Below are 14,063 nucleotides of genomic sequence, written 5' to 3'. Positions count from 1 at the left end.
TAGTGTTGTGAAGCAAGATGGATTTGGGAACGTCCTGCCTTATCGTCCACTACGCTGTTGCGCATCCCATTCAATTCATATCATTCATTGCCTGCTCGTTATGGGCCATGTCCCAAGGACATACTACAATAGAACGTTACATTTCCAGCCAGACCTGTGGGCGTATCCTCGCCGCTACTTCAAAACCCAAAATGCTGGCCTTCGAATTCCTCACTTGCAACATTACGTCGAAAAGGCTTCTGTGAACGCTTGCATTCACAATTACATCAATGTAGTGCGGCTGTGTGTCATGATGCTAACTGGCTGCAATCACAAATGGCACGCCACGCCCGTCGGTGAAGTACGTTACTGTGCTGCATGAGGGTCGGCCATCGATCGAGCCCTACATACCACTGACTCTTCACAGGTATGGAAGCGGCTGTAATCATAGCATGTGTAACAATGGGAGCATAGCATGAAAATCAGTCAAAGTACATCACACTGCCATCGGGATTTGATACATGATTCAAATCCCAAGATGCCATGCGGCCAAATTCAGCCTTACGTGCGGGACGTGCTCGGCCAGAAGGGATTGCATCTGCCACAGATTCATTCAATCAGCACAGGTGGAGGCCATACAGGCCGACAGCACATATATTGCAGACCCAAACCCCTCCCACAACCACTCCCACTCCAAAATGCTACCGGCAGGACTAGCGATGTTGGGCCTGGGGTACCAGATAGCACTGCAAGTGCTACAACTACAAGAAGACGACGAACAACAACAGGTACAACAACCGGGCGCACAGGGGAGACGGAGGAGAAGGAGGAGGAGGAGGGCAAGGCAGGGTCAGCAAGGCCCACAAGCACTGCCACTACCACCACGCAGGCGGCCCGCAATCCCACGCCTCCGAGCCGATCCGTTCAACCTCACTGCTGAGCAGATCCACACCCTCTACCGTTTGGACCGGGACACCATAATCGCCATTGTGGACATGACACATGCTGACCTCGTGAGCATGATAGATAGCCCAACCGCCATCCCACCCCTACTGAAGGTGGTGTCTGCACTCCACTTCCTGGCCACAGGCACCTACCAGCACACAGTGGGACAGTTGCATGGCATTTCACAGCCACTGTTCTCACGGACACTCTTCCAAGTGCACGATGCCCTCCTGAAGCACGCCGACGACCACATCACACTACCACGCACGTACCAGGAGATTACCAACGCTAAAGTGGGATTCCATGCACTTGGCGGCATCCCGGGTTGCATTGGTGCCATCGACTGCACCCATGTAGAATTGGTTGTCCCACATGCCATGGAGGTCCAGTACCGCAACCGGAAACAATTTCATTCAATCAATGTGCAAATGGTGTGTGACTCCAACAAGATCTTTACGCATTGTTGTGCCAGATTTCCAGGATCTACCCATGATTCTATGGTCCTGAGGAACACAAGAATACCACGCTACATGGAGCGACACGCAGGGCACAGATCCTGGCTACTCGGTGAGTCTCATTCCATGCATGACATCGTGGCCCATTTGATGCGTCAATGACCTTGCAGGGGGGGGGGGGCTACTTAGCACTATCATTCCACTGACACCCTTAATTCGTCTCATACAGGTGATGCCGGGTATCCACTGAAGAGATGGCTCCTTACACCAATCCGGAACCCACAGAACGAGCATGAGGAGGACTACAACCATGCCCACTCACGTACCCGTGTGGTCATTGAACAGGCATTCGGCCTACTGAAGGCTCGTTTCCGCAGCCTCAGCAGGTCTGGCGGGGCACTCATGTACAGCCATGAGAAGGTTTCTAAGATGGTCATGGCATGTGTCATGCTGCACAACATGTGCATACGTAGGAATGTGCCCATGCCCCCTGACGCTGTACTGCATGCACCTGAGGATGATGATGGTGATGAGGGTGGGGATGTGGAGGCACCTCAAGGAGTCCATGAGGCACAGGATGTACGTGCAATCCGACAGAGCATCATAGATGCATGCTTCTAGCAACCACGCATGGTGCCTATTACACGGAAAGGGGACCTGTGGCACTGTGTGTGTGTAGTACAGGCACATTGTGGACTGTACGCCTATGGAGGCCTCGTACGCAAATATCAATGTCCACACATGTCATTGGATGATAATGAGGTGCTGTATTGTTAATGTGATTTGATTTATACACCCTATGGACCCGCCACCCAGTGAAGCCCAACACACCCCCTCCACCCTACTACCTCCCCCCCCAACACCAGTGTCCAAATATGCATGCTGTCCGTGGGTAGACGCTATTGCAAGCCCCCTCTACGGGTATCAGGGGCACCCCTGCCCGTGGAGCGCAGGTTCCTGCCAGATCTGCGTTGGGGGCTGCCCTGGACGGAACTTGCCACGGATGATGTCTCTGCCTGCTCGCGTCCATGCATGTCTCTGAGGGTTTGTGAGAGCTCCGAGAGCACACGGCGCACAGCAGCAAGTTCAGCACAAACGTCTTTGGACGTCGCATGCAGTTCCCCCCTCAGGCTCTCGGTGCTTTTCTCCATTTGTGCTCTCAGGCTCTCGGTGCTTCTCTCCATTTCTCCCCTGAGGCTCTCACTACTTTTCTCTATTTGTGCCCTGAGTGTCTCGGTGGATGTTTCCATGGCTGCCCTGGAACCCCCGCATTCATTTGCATGGTCCTTGAGTAGCGTGGACGCTTCCTGCTGTTGCTCGATCAGCAGGTCGAGGGACTGTTGCCTCTGCTGGGCCATGGACATTTGCGGTGGTGTGACAGGGGGGCTGCTCAACACATGTTGCCTTGGCACAGGACTTGTGGGGGTTGGCCAGTCGTCGTCTTCAGGGTGCCCCTGCGTGGTTTCGTCATGGTGTAGGGGATGGAACATGCAGGGGGATTGGGAAAGGTCATGGATGGTACCTACGTCGCCAGCACTGTTTTCCGTGTCGGAGCATGCTGGCATGACAGCTGTGTCACCTATGGTGCTGCTACCACCAGAGGCAGTGCCATCAGATACGTTCTTTGGGGGGACCTGTGGTGCTGGGGTTGTGGACTTGCTGGCTGCTGGGGTGCCTGTTGCAGTCCCCTCCAGTGTGCTGCCACTTGATTCCTGCTGCTGCCGTGTCTTGATCCTTGCACCTGAGGTGGAGGCTCTTGGGACGTTGGTCCTGGCCCTCTTTGCAGGCGTGCTGGTAGGGGTGTCCTGCAGCTCGTCGTTGGTATCGGACCCTGTGGTGGAGTAAAGAGGGGCGAGCGTTAGTTATGGGTCTGTCGGATTTGGAATGGCAACGTATCAAATGCATTGGGGTGGTACATGTGGCTGATTTGGGACTGGGCCTTGGAGGTGGTCTCATTTTCGTGTGGATTGAGGATGCATTCATTTGGCTGCCTGCAGTTAGGGGGTGCATGCTGCACATGTAGGGGTTGTTTATGGCTTCTTGATTGATTCGTTTGTTCATTCTGACTTTTAGAGGGCGCTGTCAGGGCAAAGTATGTATTGCACTATGGGGTCACATGGTACTGCACATGTTCGTGGTTTGTGGATTTCGCATTGTTTCTCTTGGCCAACCTACCTGATTCTCCGGATGTCGGCACTCCTTTCTCCATCCCTCCGACTCCCTCTATGCTCTCCATTCCTATGGTGGAGGCGCAGATTTCCTCCCAGGGGGTCAACTTGATGGGCGACTCTGAACCCCCCCCGGTAGCTGTGGCGATGTTCCTGTTCGCAGAAAGTATGCTGCGTACGCGGATCCGCAGGTCGTCCCACCGCTTGCGACATTGCTGTGGCGTGCGGGGTGTTGTCCCCACCGCACTTACGCGCTGTGCCACCAGGGCCCATATGGCCTTCTTGTTGGCAAGGGCCGTCCTGGTCATTTGACTGGAGAAGACGACGGCGGAATTTTCCTGGAGGGTCTCGGTGAGCACGGTCAGTTCCTCTCGGGAGAAGTGTACCTGCCGCTTGCGGTCACACGCTTTCTTGGCTACCTTTCCCATATTTATTTTTTAACTGGGGTTGCTAACGGGTTGGGATGTGTGTCAGGGTCGGATTTTTTATGGTTGTGTTGGGATTCGGATTTTATAGTTGTGCGGCGTGCTGTTTCCCGTTCCGGCCACATGCTTTTACTTCCGTTTCCGTATATTTACGGTGGCCGTAATTTGCGGTGCACGCTCGTTACGGTGACCGCTCATTACGGTGACCGCTAAGATGGGTGGCGGTATTGCACCTGGTGCAGCGTACGGCGGCGGTAAGGGCCGTTTTGGGGTCATTTCCGCCATCGCAGCCTTTCGGATTCCGCCATGGCGTAATGCTCGTGCCCGATGGGTCGTGATTGGCCGCACTTTGCTCCTTCGTGCAATGGCGGAAACGCTATTTACGCTGTTGCGGTCCGGTCAGTCACTTTCCGCCAGGGTCGTAATGAGGCCCATTGTCTTTTTAGTCTCTTTAGGCTCACCTTGCTATTTTCTTGTCTTTTCCTCAGATGTTGAAAATCACCGAAGAAAATGACGGAGGCAGCGCCAAGTCGGAGATGCTGGTGAAAATGGAGCGGCGCTGCAGCTGGAATACGACGCGTGCCGAAAGAATGTCCCTTCAGGCTCGAAGTGATACAAGATCCGAAATCAGGTAAGGAATAGATCAAAATCCGTAATCTAACCTCTTCTCCTATTTTCCTTTCTCTCCTAGGAGCTCCGTGTTCGAGACGGGCGTGGCAGAAGACTGGATGCAGGTTTGCAGGCACGGTGAGCGTTAAGCTGCTAAATGCAGAATAACGCGAAGCGTGTGTTGTAGAACGGGCGTGGTTTAAATAGCTTCAAAAGTAGTCCCAGGTAAGAAGTCCCTAGAACCACACCCGAGTGAAAAGTAGTCCTTGTGGAAAAATAGTCCCTTCCAGGTCTCACGTTGGCCTGGATTCATGTGCAGCATGGTCTGCCTGAGGTAAGCGGTGACTATGAGCCTGGCGCCTCAGGTGCCAGGACTGATTCCAACTATGCGCCTGGCGCCTAAGGCACCAGGACTGAACCCAGATAGCCCCTAGCCGGGGCTTCTGAGGTTTAAACAAATGCCTGAATGCCTGCTTCCGGGGCAGATGGGCTTGGTCCAGCTGCCTGGGGGCAGGCATCATGACATGGTGTCTAGCTAAACAGCTTGATCCCCGACAGGCTTCTATTGACTTTGTCTTGTCCTTTATATCAGACCTTGCGGCCTCTGGCATCCACGTCTTATCTTGCAGAACATATCTATCAGCCATTGCAGCTTATCTGTCTACAGACAGTTGCTATTTTTCTCTGGTAAACCCAGTAATAAAGAGGCATTTCGCAGGTCTTCTTCACCTCTTTCCGCTAGTCAGGCCTCCTCACCTGAAATAGGATCCGAACGTGGTCCTCACTGCTTTGTGTCATAAGCCATTTGAAACAATGGCCACTACGGAGCTCAAGTTTCTTTCTTGGAAAGTGGCCTTCTTGATTGTGGTAACATCTGCAAGAAGAATAAGTGAGCTTCAAGCTCTCTCTGTCGAACATCTGTTTTTAACTTTCCACAAGAATAAGGTTGTGCTTTGCGCTGACCCTTACCTCCTTCCAAAAATTGTCTCTGAGTTCCACATAAATCAATCAATATTCTTACCCGTTTTCTTTCCGAACCCTGTCTCGGATGTAGAGAGGGATCTACATAACCTAGATGTCAGACAAGCTCGGAAGTTTTACCTCGACAGAACGAGCAAACTCAGAAGATCTTCACAACTCTTTGTTACATTCGGTGGCCCAAAAGAGAAACTGCCTTCAAAAGCATCTATCTCACGCTGGATCGCTTTATGCATCTCAGAGGCTTGTACAATTCAAGGCCTTCAGCACCCAAGGGGCGTTCATGCACATTTGGTCCGTGGCAAAGCGACTGCTGTTGCCTTCCAGAAATATGTTCCTTGGGAGTCCATAGCCAAGCCTGCTATGTGGGCTTCTCCCTCGGCCTTTGTCAGACAATATTGTCTTGACCTGAACTCTCATGCTGATGCCCAGTTTGGTAGGCAGTTCTTAAGAACCTGTTTCAGCAAGGGAAATGTCTATCCTCCCGTTTCTTTGGTCAGTGCTTGGGAATCTCCCAAAAGTATGGAGGAAAGGTCATGGGACCTAGGAGTATAACCAAGTTACTCACCGTAGTGACTACCTTACTCCTAGTCCGTAGTCACCTTTCCTCCATACGCCCACCCGCTGTCCCCTCTAAAAAGTTTCCTCTATTTTGCTAATGGTCCTTCGACTTTGGCAATAGAAAAGGACTGAAGGGCGATGCGTGGTGCTACGGTCACATCCGGTTGCTCCGCATAAAAATAAAAGAAAGACGCAAAAGTTATTTTGATGCTTCAAAAATGCTCCTGTTCCGCCCCGATTAATGGAATGTCCCAAAAGTATGGAGGAAAGGGGACTACTGACTACTGACTAGGCATAAGGTAGTCACTACGGTGAGTAACTTTGTTTTTATAACCCACGTTGCTCTTTTATATGTACCTTTCCATGCCTATGTAACAAGCAGTTTAGCATTCTGTACTTCGTAGGGTTAATGCTCTGTGTGCTTTTGGTATATATATATTAACATGAGAAGACAGGGGCTTGTTGATAACAATTGAGTGACCGCAAGGATTTGGCTGCAGGTGTTTTCCACCAGGCCGGTAACCTGGGAATGCAAACCTTCTGCAGGCTGTGCCACTTTGTAGAGGCCCCAGGTTGCCCATTGAGATTGCTTAATGAACATTCCAAGGTATATAATTACGCTTTATTGACCTAGCCCGATGTCCGTACTGCAAGTTATGGGCCTTGAAAACCAAGTTAAAGGTCCTTATACCAAGTTAAAGGTCTGAGCGCAGCATCAGTGTTTTAACAAGGTATAGGGGCCCATATCTCTCGGTACGCCCCGTGGGCGTGGTCTATACTGATATCAGTGGACCCCTTGTTCAAAATAACAAAGAAAAAAGAACTAAGAGAAATTATAGTGTAATACAAACAATTTGTTTAAGGCCTGATCGAACATGTTCAGGGTTTTGACAGCAGGTGGCGATATTTCAATATATTTTGACTCCTCATTGCTAGCTTCACATTTTAGCCACTCCACTAGCTAGTGTTTTTCATAACTATCCAAATGAGCATGTGCTTGCTATGAGAGGGGGGAAGGTAAACAACTGTGCAGCGTTTGCTCGGTGCAACCTAGCAAAGTAATCGGGTGGCAGCTTAAGGCAACTAGGTGAGCGGCCGGGTCACGTCTGCCAGGTGGTTGGGGGCAGAGGGGGCTATTATTAGCCCGAAGGTAAGGAGGAGTGGAGACTTGGAGGTGGGGATTTCTAGTTCCTGGATGATGTCTGTTAGGTGTTGGGATGTGGAGGTGTGAACCATGTTAATTCTCCATCTTATGTTAGAATATAATTAACGTTTATAGATCCAGCCTAGGGGACCTACTGGGCATTATTGTCGGAAGACCAAGTTAAAGCACATCCAAGGTGTTTAACAAGATTTACTGGCCCATGTAGCTACAGTGTAACCGTACATGGCACATACTAGTAGGGGTGCAAATTTCCATAATTCAAGCCACAATGTAACAAAATGTAATATTTAAATTATTCCAAGGAGAATTTCTTATCTAATCTGTGAAACAGCAGCACATTGTACTCTTAAAAACATCTCTGCTAAGCATGAAATTATAGTCTAAACATGTTCTTAGATGTGCAACACTAATGACATTTTGTGAATGTTAATAGGTGATGGCACCATGAGAAGAAGTTGGAAGAATGAAGAAAATAGGAAATGCACTGGAAAAATACGTGCACACAAAGATGCTTCAGAAAAAAAAAATGTCTTTCAGAGATCTGAGTTGGGAACACAGCCTAAAAAACAGATGTGGTCAGAAACTATCCAGAAACAAAGAGGAAGGAAAAGATTACCATATGAAAGTTGTATAATGACTATGATGCATTCAACTGCACATGAAGGAATCCACCAAGTAGAAAGTTCAGATACTGAGAAGGAATTTGAGAGTGATATGGGGAAATCTGTACTTGTTCCAGGTCAACAAAACATGCTGCAAGACTGGAGACAATTCTTAAATATTATACCAGATCAAAGCATGTCTTATCAAGACGATTTTTTGGATAATCCGAAAACGTGTAGGTTAGAAAGACCTTATCAATGTAATGTATGTGATAAAAGCTTTAGTCGGAAGCAGCATTTTATTGGGCACCAGAGGACACACACAGGTGAGAGACCATATCGGTGCAATGTATGTGGTAAAAGTTTCAGTCAGATGCATAATCTTTCTAGGCATAAGAGAGCACATATAGGAAAGAAGCCATATCAATGTACTGAATGTGGAAAAAGTTTCAGTCGGAAGGACAATCTTATTGGGCACCAAAGAGTTCACATTGGTGAGAGACCATACGAATGCACTGAATGTTTGAAAAAATTTAGTCAGAAGCAAAACCTTATCAGACACCTAAGAATCCATATGTGACAAGGAACTAACCAATTTGACTTTTAGTGAGAGACACAGGGGGTAATTCATAGATTATTTGCAGCAAAAAAAACGGGATTTGTGCGCCATTCTGCCCACAAATCCCCATTTGTTAAACAGGGATTTGCGGGCAGAATGGCGCACAAATCCCGTTTTCTTTTGGCGCAAATAATCCATGAATTACCCTGACAATCTTATCGAACCCCACAGTACAGCAACCATTTATTGTCCATCACAGCAGCAACACATGATGTCATGCAATAGTGAAGGCAGCTTTCACTAGATATTGAATAATGTTTTATTCACTGTATTTATTTAAATTTTAACATTTATTGTGTGGAGTCCTGTAAATGCATAACATAAATACATTCTAAAATAATTACACGTTGCCCTACAGAAGCAAACAGTGGATTACAAATATAATAAAAAGAAAAAGTGGTGCTACTTATGACTATTTAATGAAAAGGTTGGGCAATAAAAGGTAGTCTTAATGTCTTTTGTTGAGGACAGGAGATTATTCCTCATGTACAGTTCCTCAGACTAGGTGCTGTTACTAAAAAGGCCTTTTTACAAGACATTTCTCTTTTTAGCATAGGGACATTCAAGTAGTGTATTGTAGCTCTCTGTGGAACCCTGAAGTCATTGGCAAGCCGCTACTTTTCAACCAAATAAGTGGAATGACAAGGACAAGAGCCTTGTAGTCATGCAGTACAACTTAAATTGGACATATACATGCAGGTGTAACCAGCTCAGTTTAAACACAATTATGTTGAAATGGTATCTAGCACCAAGTGTTCAGCAGAAATAACTGCTTTGGTGGGGGTGTGCAGTCCAGGGTAGATACATGTGAGCTATTACATTTATGAATCCTACAGATGATCAGAGTTTGCACAGCTGATCTAAAATCAACATTAAGGCTGTTTTTTCCATCGTTAGTCAGACAGTAGAGAACACACATTCGGAGCCAGCTTGGAATTATGGGTCCAGAATTTGAGGGAAGAATCCTAAACAATGTACGGAGGACACCAGATTAAGAAAAGTTCTGATTTGAACACAAAGAAAGAAAATCAGTTTTGAACAGGAAATTAATAGGAATGGAACAAATATAACAAAAAGTCAGTTTTGTGAGGTTTGTGTTTGAGGAAGATTGCCTGCATACCAAGAGTACTTTTGACATAAACAAGACCAAAACACTTAGGTAATGCATTGTCCACCATTTCACAGCGAATGCATGGACTTTACCTCTTCCATTAAGTCCACGGAGCATAGCCTCTGAATGTGGGTACAACGGTCTTCAATTTAGGCTATTTAGGAATGGAAAACATAATTGGTGAAATTTCGTATTTGGAATATTTCAGTTAAGTGCATTATTGTTCGAGGTAGATAAGAACATACATGATGGATACAGTAAAGGTTTCTTCATTTGAAATAGGCACATCAAAAAGATTAGTGGCATTTTAGTGTCCCAGGTGAAAGCTCTGGGTTTCGGTTGAAGCCACAAAAAAGGAGAAATGTCAAACGTGTTGGCTTGATCAATTGCAGTTGCTTCCTTCATGGCGCCTCTTCTTGTTTTTACGGAGGTAGGATATATTTTTGACAAGTGTCTTACTTTTTGTTGTGTAGTCTTTCTCCAACCTCATTCAAGGAGCCATAATGGTGTTTCATCAAGTTGTCTTGACATCAGACTACCCTCAGAAGGCCACTGGTCCCTTCTCTTTGCTTTCTTTTACCAGTTCTATGAAATACTTCATTGGGGAGAGTGCAGGTTTTCCTTGAACAGCACTGACGTTGCATCTGTGGTTGCTTCAAAGGGTTGTTTCTCTCTTTCTGAGATCACGGAAACTGTCCTGTTCATAATCTTTACTGTAGCTACTACTGGCAGCATCTGTTGTTTCAAAGTCATCCTAGTGCATATCCGGGTGCCGGAGTTCTTTTTCTGGCAGTTCTTCTGTCAAGTCAAAGTCCTGTCTGTTGCTTTATTGAGGGCAGATTGTTACCACATTTAATCAATTTTTTTAAATTTCTTCTTACTCTCATCAGGTGAACAGGCAATTTTCTTTCTTTTTGTCCTGTTTTCGGAATTCCTTTATGTTTATATATCTATATCACGCAGAGCTTTGCAGAATCAACTGCCTCTAGGCGCAGGTGTTAAACCCTTGAATAGATAACTACATTAAAAAAAGTCTATAAAGCTTGGCAAAAAGAGAACAGAGATGGCTGCCTGCAAAGAAGGATAGGAAGAGAGTTCCTTAAGCAAAGTTCAAGAACTGAAAAAAACTGATTAACCCTAGTCTTGTATCTAGTCTTACATCTTTGATCAGGGCCTTACCAGTTTTCTTGAACAAAACAAATTTTAGATCCATGGAAGATTGAACGTTTTCTCTCTTGTTCAGATCACAGACATTGGCCCTCATTAGATAGGTTGGCGGAATGGGTTTACCGGCAGCGGTAAAGGCGCCGGTGCCGGTAAACCCATTCCGCCCTACGACAAGGTCTACTTGCGGGACCCGCAATGGGCGCCTGGAAAAACCAGGCGTCCATACTGGGTCCTTCGAGGAGGCCAGGGAGCTAACAATGGGCCCGTCACTATCGGGCCCGTTGTCAGCTCCATCCCCATTCCCATTGAGCCCTATGGGGGTTCGAATGGGAATGGGGATGGACCCGGTCCGGGTTCCTCGGATGGGGAATTACGGTCCGCCAGGGTTGCGGTGGCCCGGTAATTCCTCATTCGAGGAACCCGGGCCCGGATTGCGGTAAGGAGGCATACCTCCAACCTTCTAATGAGGACCATTGTCCTGTTTGTAATCTTCAAAGAAATGTCTACTGGCAACTTCTTCTGTTTCCAAGTCGTTCAGCTGTACAGCCAGTTTCCCGAGTTTTGTGGTAGTTCTGCTCTCAGGTCAGTGTCCTGTATTTTGGTTGCTTCAGGTTGCATTACTTGAGCCATAGCACTGTTTGTTGTTTCATTTAGTTTTCTTGACTGTGCAGACCCTCATCAGGTGAATGAACTTTTTTCCTCTTTCTTTATTGCAATGTGTTGAATTCCTTTGTTAGGGACCTTACTGGTTTTCCTTGCACAAAACCTGTGTTAGATTTATGGAAGCCTCAATGTTTCGTCTCTCTTGTTCAGATCACAGTGCTTTAAATTGCTTCATAGCCCATTTTTTATACTTCCTCGCTGTTTGGTGTTTACTGTTCTCCTATTTCTCTTGACTTTCTTCAAGATAACCTCATCAAGTCCAAAGTTTTTCACTGTCAAAGCCTGTTTGCAATCTTCAGAGGTGCTGGTATTAGATTTTAATTACTGTTAGTTATGCTGTCAGAGCGGAACCCTACATTTTGCTTGCCTGAGGGCCCATTGTTTGAACTTCAGTGCTGTTCCAAGTTTGATGCTGTTTTCTTGACTTCTGCATATCACCATCAAGTGAATGAGCTGATTTCCTTGCTTTCCTTTTTTCCAGTTTGCTGAATTACTTTGTTCGGGACCATTCTGCACAATGTATTTAATCTCCTTAAAATGTTTGCACACACCTTCCAGGAGCACTCCATAAAATCCATGCCCACTACATCTTCCCGGCAGTGATCCAGAGCAACACAGTGTTGAGAAGATGGCTGACCTCTCAAAAGTAGAAAGCAGATGGCAAATTATAAACTCAACCACTACACAACAGCCCGTTATGATGATTAATTGAGGGATTGATTTTAAGATCCATTGGTCTAGGAAGGCTTGGAGCACCCTGGGCCATACTTACATGAGAGCCTTCATGTGACGTCCACAGTGACCGTGCACATCTTTACATGGGGAGTCTTGTCAACATTTTACTTTGAAATGTAAGAAATGCTTCAGGAATCACATCAGCTCTCTAGGTATCAGTCAAATAAAGGCAGGAACACTCTGCCTGCTGCTACAGATTTTGTGGCAGCAAACATCATTCCAGCACTCTTGAGTCACAGCTCCCACACTTGACCAGCCACTCTGTCCAGGTGAATGGTACAGCCCTGTGATTCGCATCTAACTCTACTGACCTCTAAAATGTATATAAAATGGGTGCCATTTGTGTACCGGTAAATGGCAGAAGCTTCATATAGACTTTAAAGTGCATGGGTGGTTGGATGAAGCATAGGGTCAACCCGTGGTGCTTAATGAATAGGGCAGACCTTGAGGAATCTGTTTGATTTTTCACCAATAATAATGGAATAATATGGAAAACGGTATCCTTTTGAATATTCGCTTTCCAGAAATTCATCTGAAACATGGAAAAGAAAATATGTTAAGCCTATGAGCAAGAACACATGGCATATATAAAGTAATACCTTAACCCTGAAATGTAAATCACATCTAATTTGCAAATAGAAATGACAAACTAGAGTCTGAATCGGATTTACAACATTTTTATGGTGTTTGAAGAAACAAATCTTGTATCACTAACGCCTATGGTCATTTCAAATGTGGCAAACATTGAAAATAAGATAAGTTACATTTAAATGTATCATACACAATTTTGAAAAGTGCATTGATTGTGAGGGAATAACCACAGTTCTTTGAAAGTCTGATGACAATAAAAATACTAATGAAGGTTAATTGCCTTCCATAAAAAGAAGATGACAGAATAAAAGAGACAACAAAAGAGTATTTAGAAAATTACAACAAATATTTTGGGAGAACCTGAGGAAAATGCATAGATTAACTGAATAATCAAACATACAGCAGCACTTAATCTTCACAGAGAAAATAGAATATGCACAAGACACATTTGTGATGAACATGTCAAATTTGCCAGGTGAGGAAATGGATGAAAATATAAAATTGCACTTGTTTTATTAACATTCATTTTTCACTTCTCGTTTAAAAACTTTGCCTGTAGCCTTCTTAAAATGCAGAAAGTGACCTACACAAAAATATTGAAGCAAAACTGTTGGCACTTTCAATCACTGGTTCCATTTGCAAATGCGATTATAAATAACCTATATATTTTTCTACAATTTCCTAGTAAATTGTGCTTTAGCACAAACGGCTAACTGAAAAAAAAATTGAAAACTATTCCACATTAAACAATAATCGTATTTTTGGTGATCAATCTAGAAGGTTAATTGTGCATCAAATATCAAAACAAAACATGCACTCAATGAAACAATCAAAGGCAAAGAGACTGTAAAGATTAACTTAAATACAGCGATTGACAAAATGCAAGAATACAATACTACCTGAAATGGAAATCCTAAAATGAATGCAAAGTATCCATATGATTGTCAAGAGACACACACACACACACACACACACACCATCTACTCACAGAGTAAGGTTTAGAAAAGATTTAAAAGTATAACATGTAACCATTACTTTAGCCAATACTGTGAATTCATGATATAGTAAGTCTCAGAAGGCTCATTAAAAGTCTGCAGAGTATTACCAAGAATACAAGTGTCCTGTGGAGGCCATATATTTGAATGTATGTGTTTTGATCCCAACTACATTTTTGCTGAATATTGTTAACCAAATTGGTTGTGTTTTAATGTACACCCTACTTTTGCTTTTATGTGGGTCCCGCCCCTAAACCCCCTTTGCACTTCTACCCTCATCCCACTTTCTTCCCCT

At 45.4% G+C, this 14,063-nt stretch overlaps 1 protein-coding gene across 3 annotated transcripts in view; it reads left to right on the top strand.

Annotated features, from left to right (window-relative positions):
* LOC138582139 (zinc finger protein 549-like) overlaps positions 1-8,911 on the top strand; it is a 187,419-nt gene extending 178,508 nt beyond the window's left edge. For all 3 annotated transcript variants that reach the window (XM_069653155.1, XM_069653152.1, XM_069653154.1), the window contains one exon: positions 7,719-8,911. In XM_069653155.1, the coding sequence (XP_069509256.1) occupies positions 7,719-8,467 (749 nt within the window). In that variant the 3' untranslated portion in view covers positions 8,468-8,911. The remainder of the gene's footprint in view (positions 1-7,718) is intronic.
* Positions 8,912-14,063: the final 5,152 nt, after the last annotated feature.

This window comes from Ambystoma mexicanum, chromosome 3q, assembly GCF_040938575.1.
Source record: "Ambystoma mexicanum isolate Mex_15411 chromosome 3q, UKY_AmexF1_1, whole genome shotgun sequence".
Taxonomy (NCBI): domain Eukaryota; kingdom Metazoa; phylum Chordata; class Amphibia; order Caudata; family Ambystomatidae; genus Ambystoma; species Ambystoma mexicanum.
The sequence above is the reverse complement of the archived record's forward strand: the minus strand, read 5'-3'. Positions and strand labels throughout refer to the sequence as shown.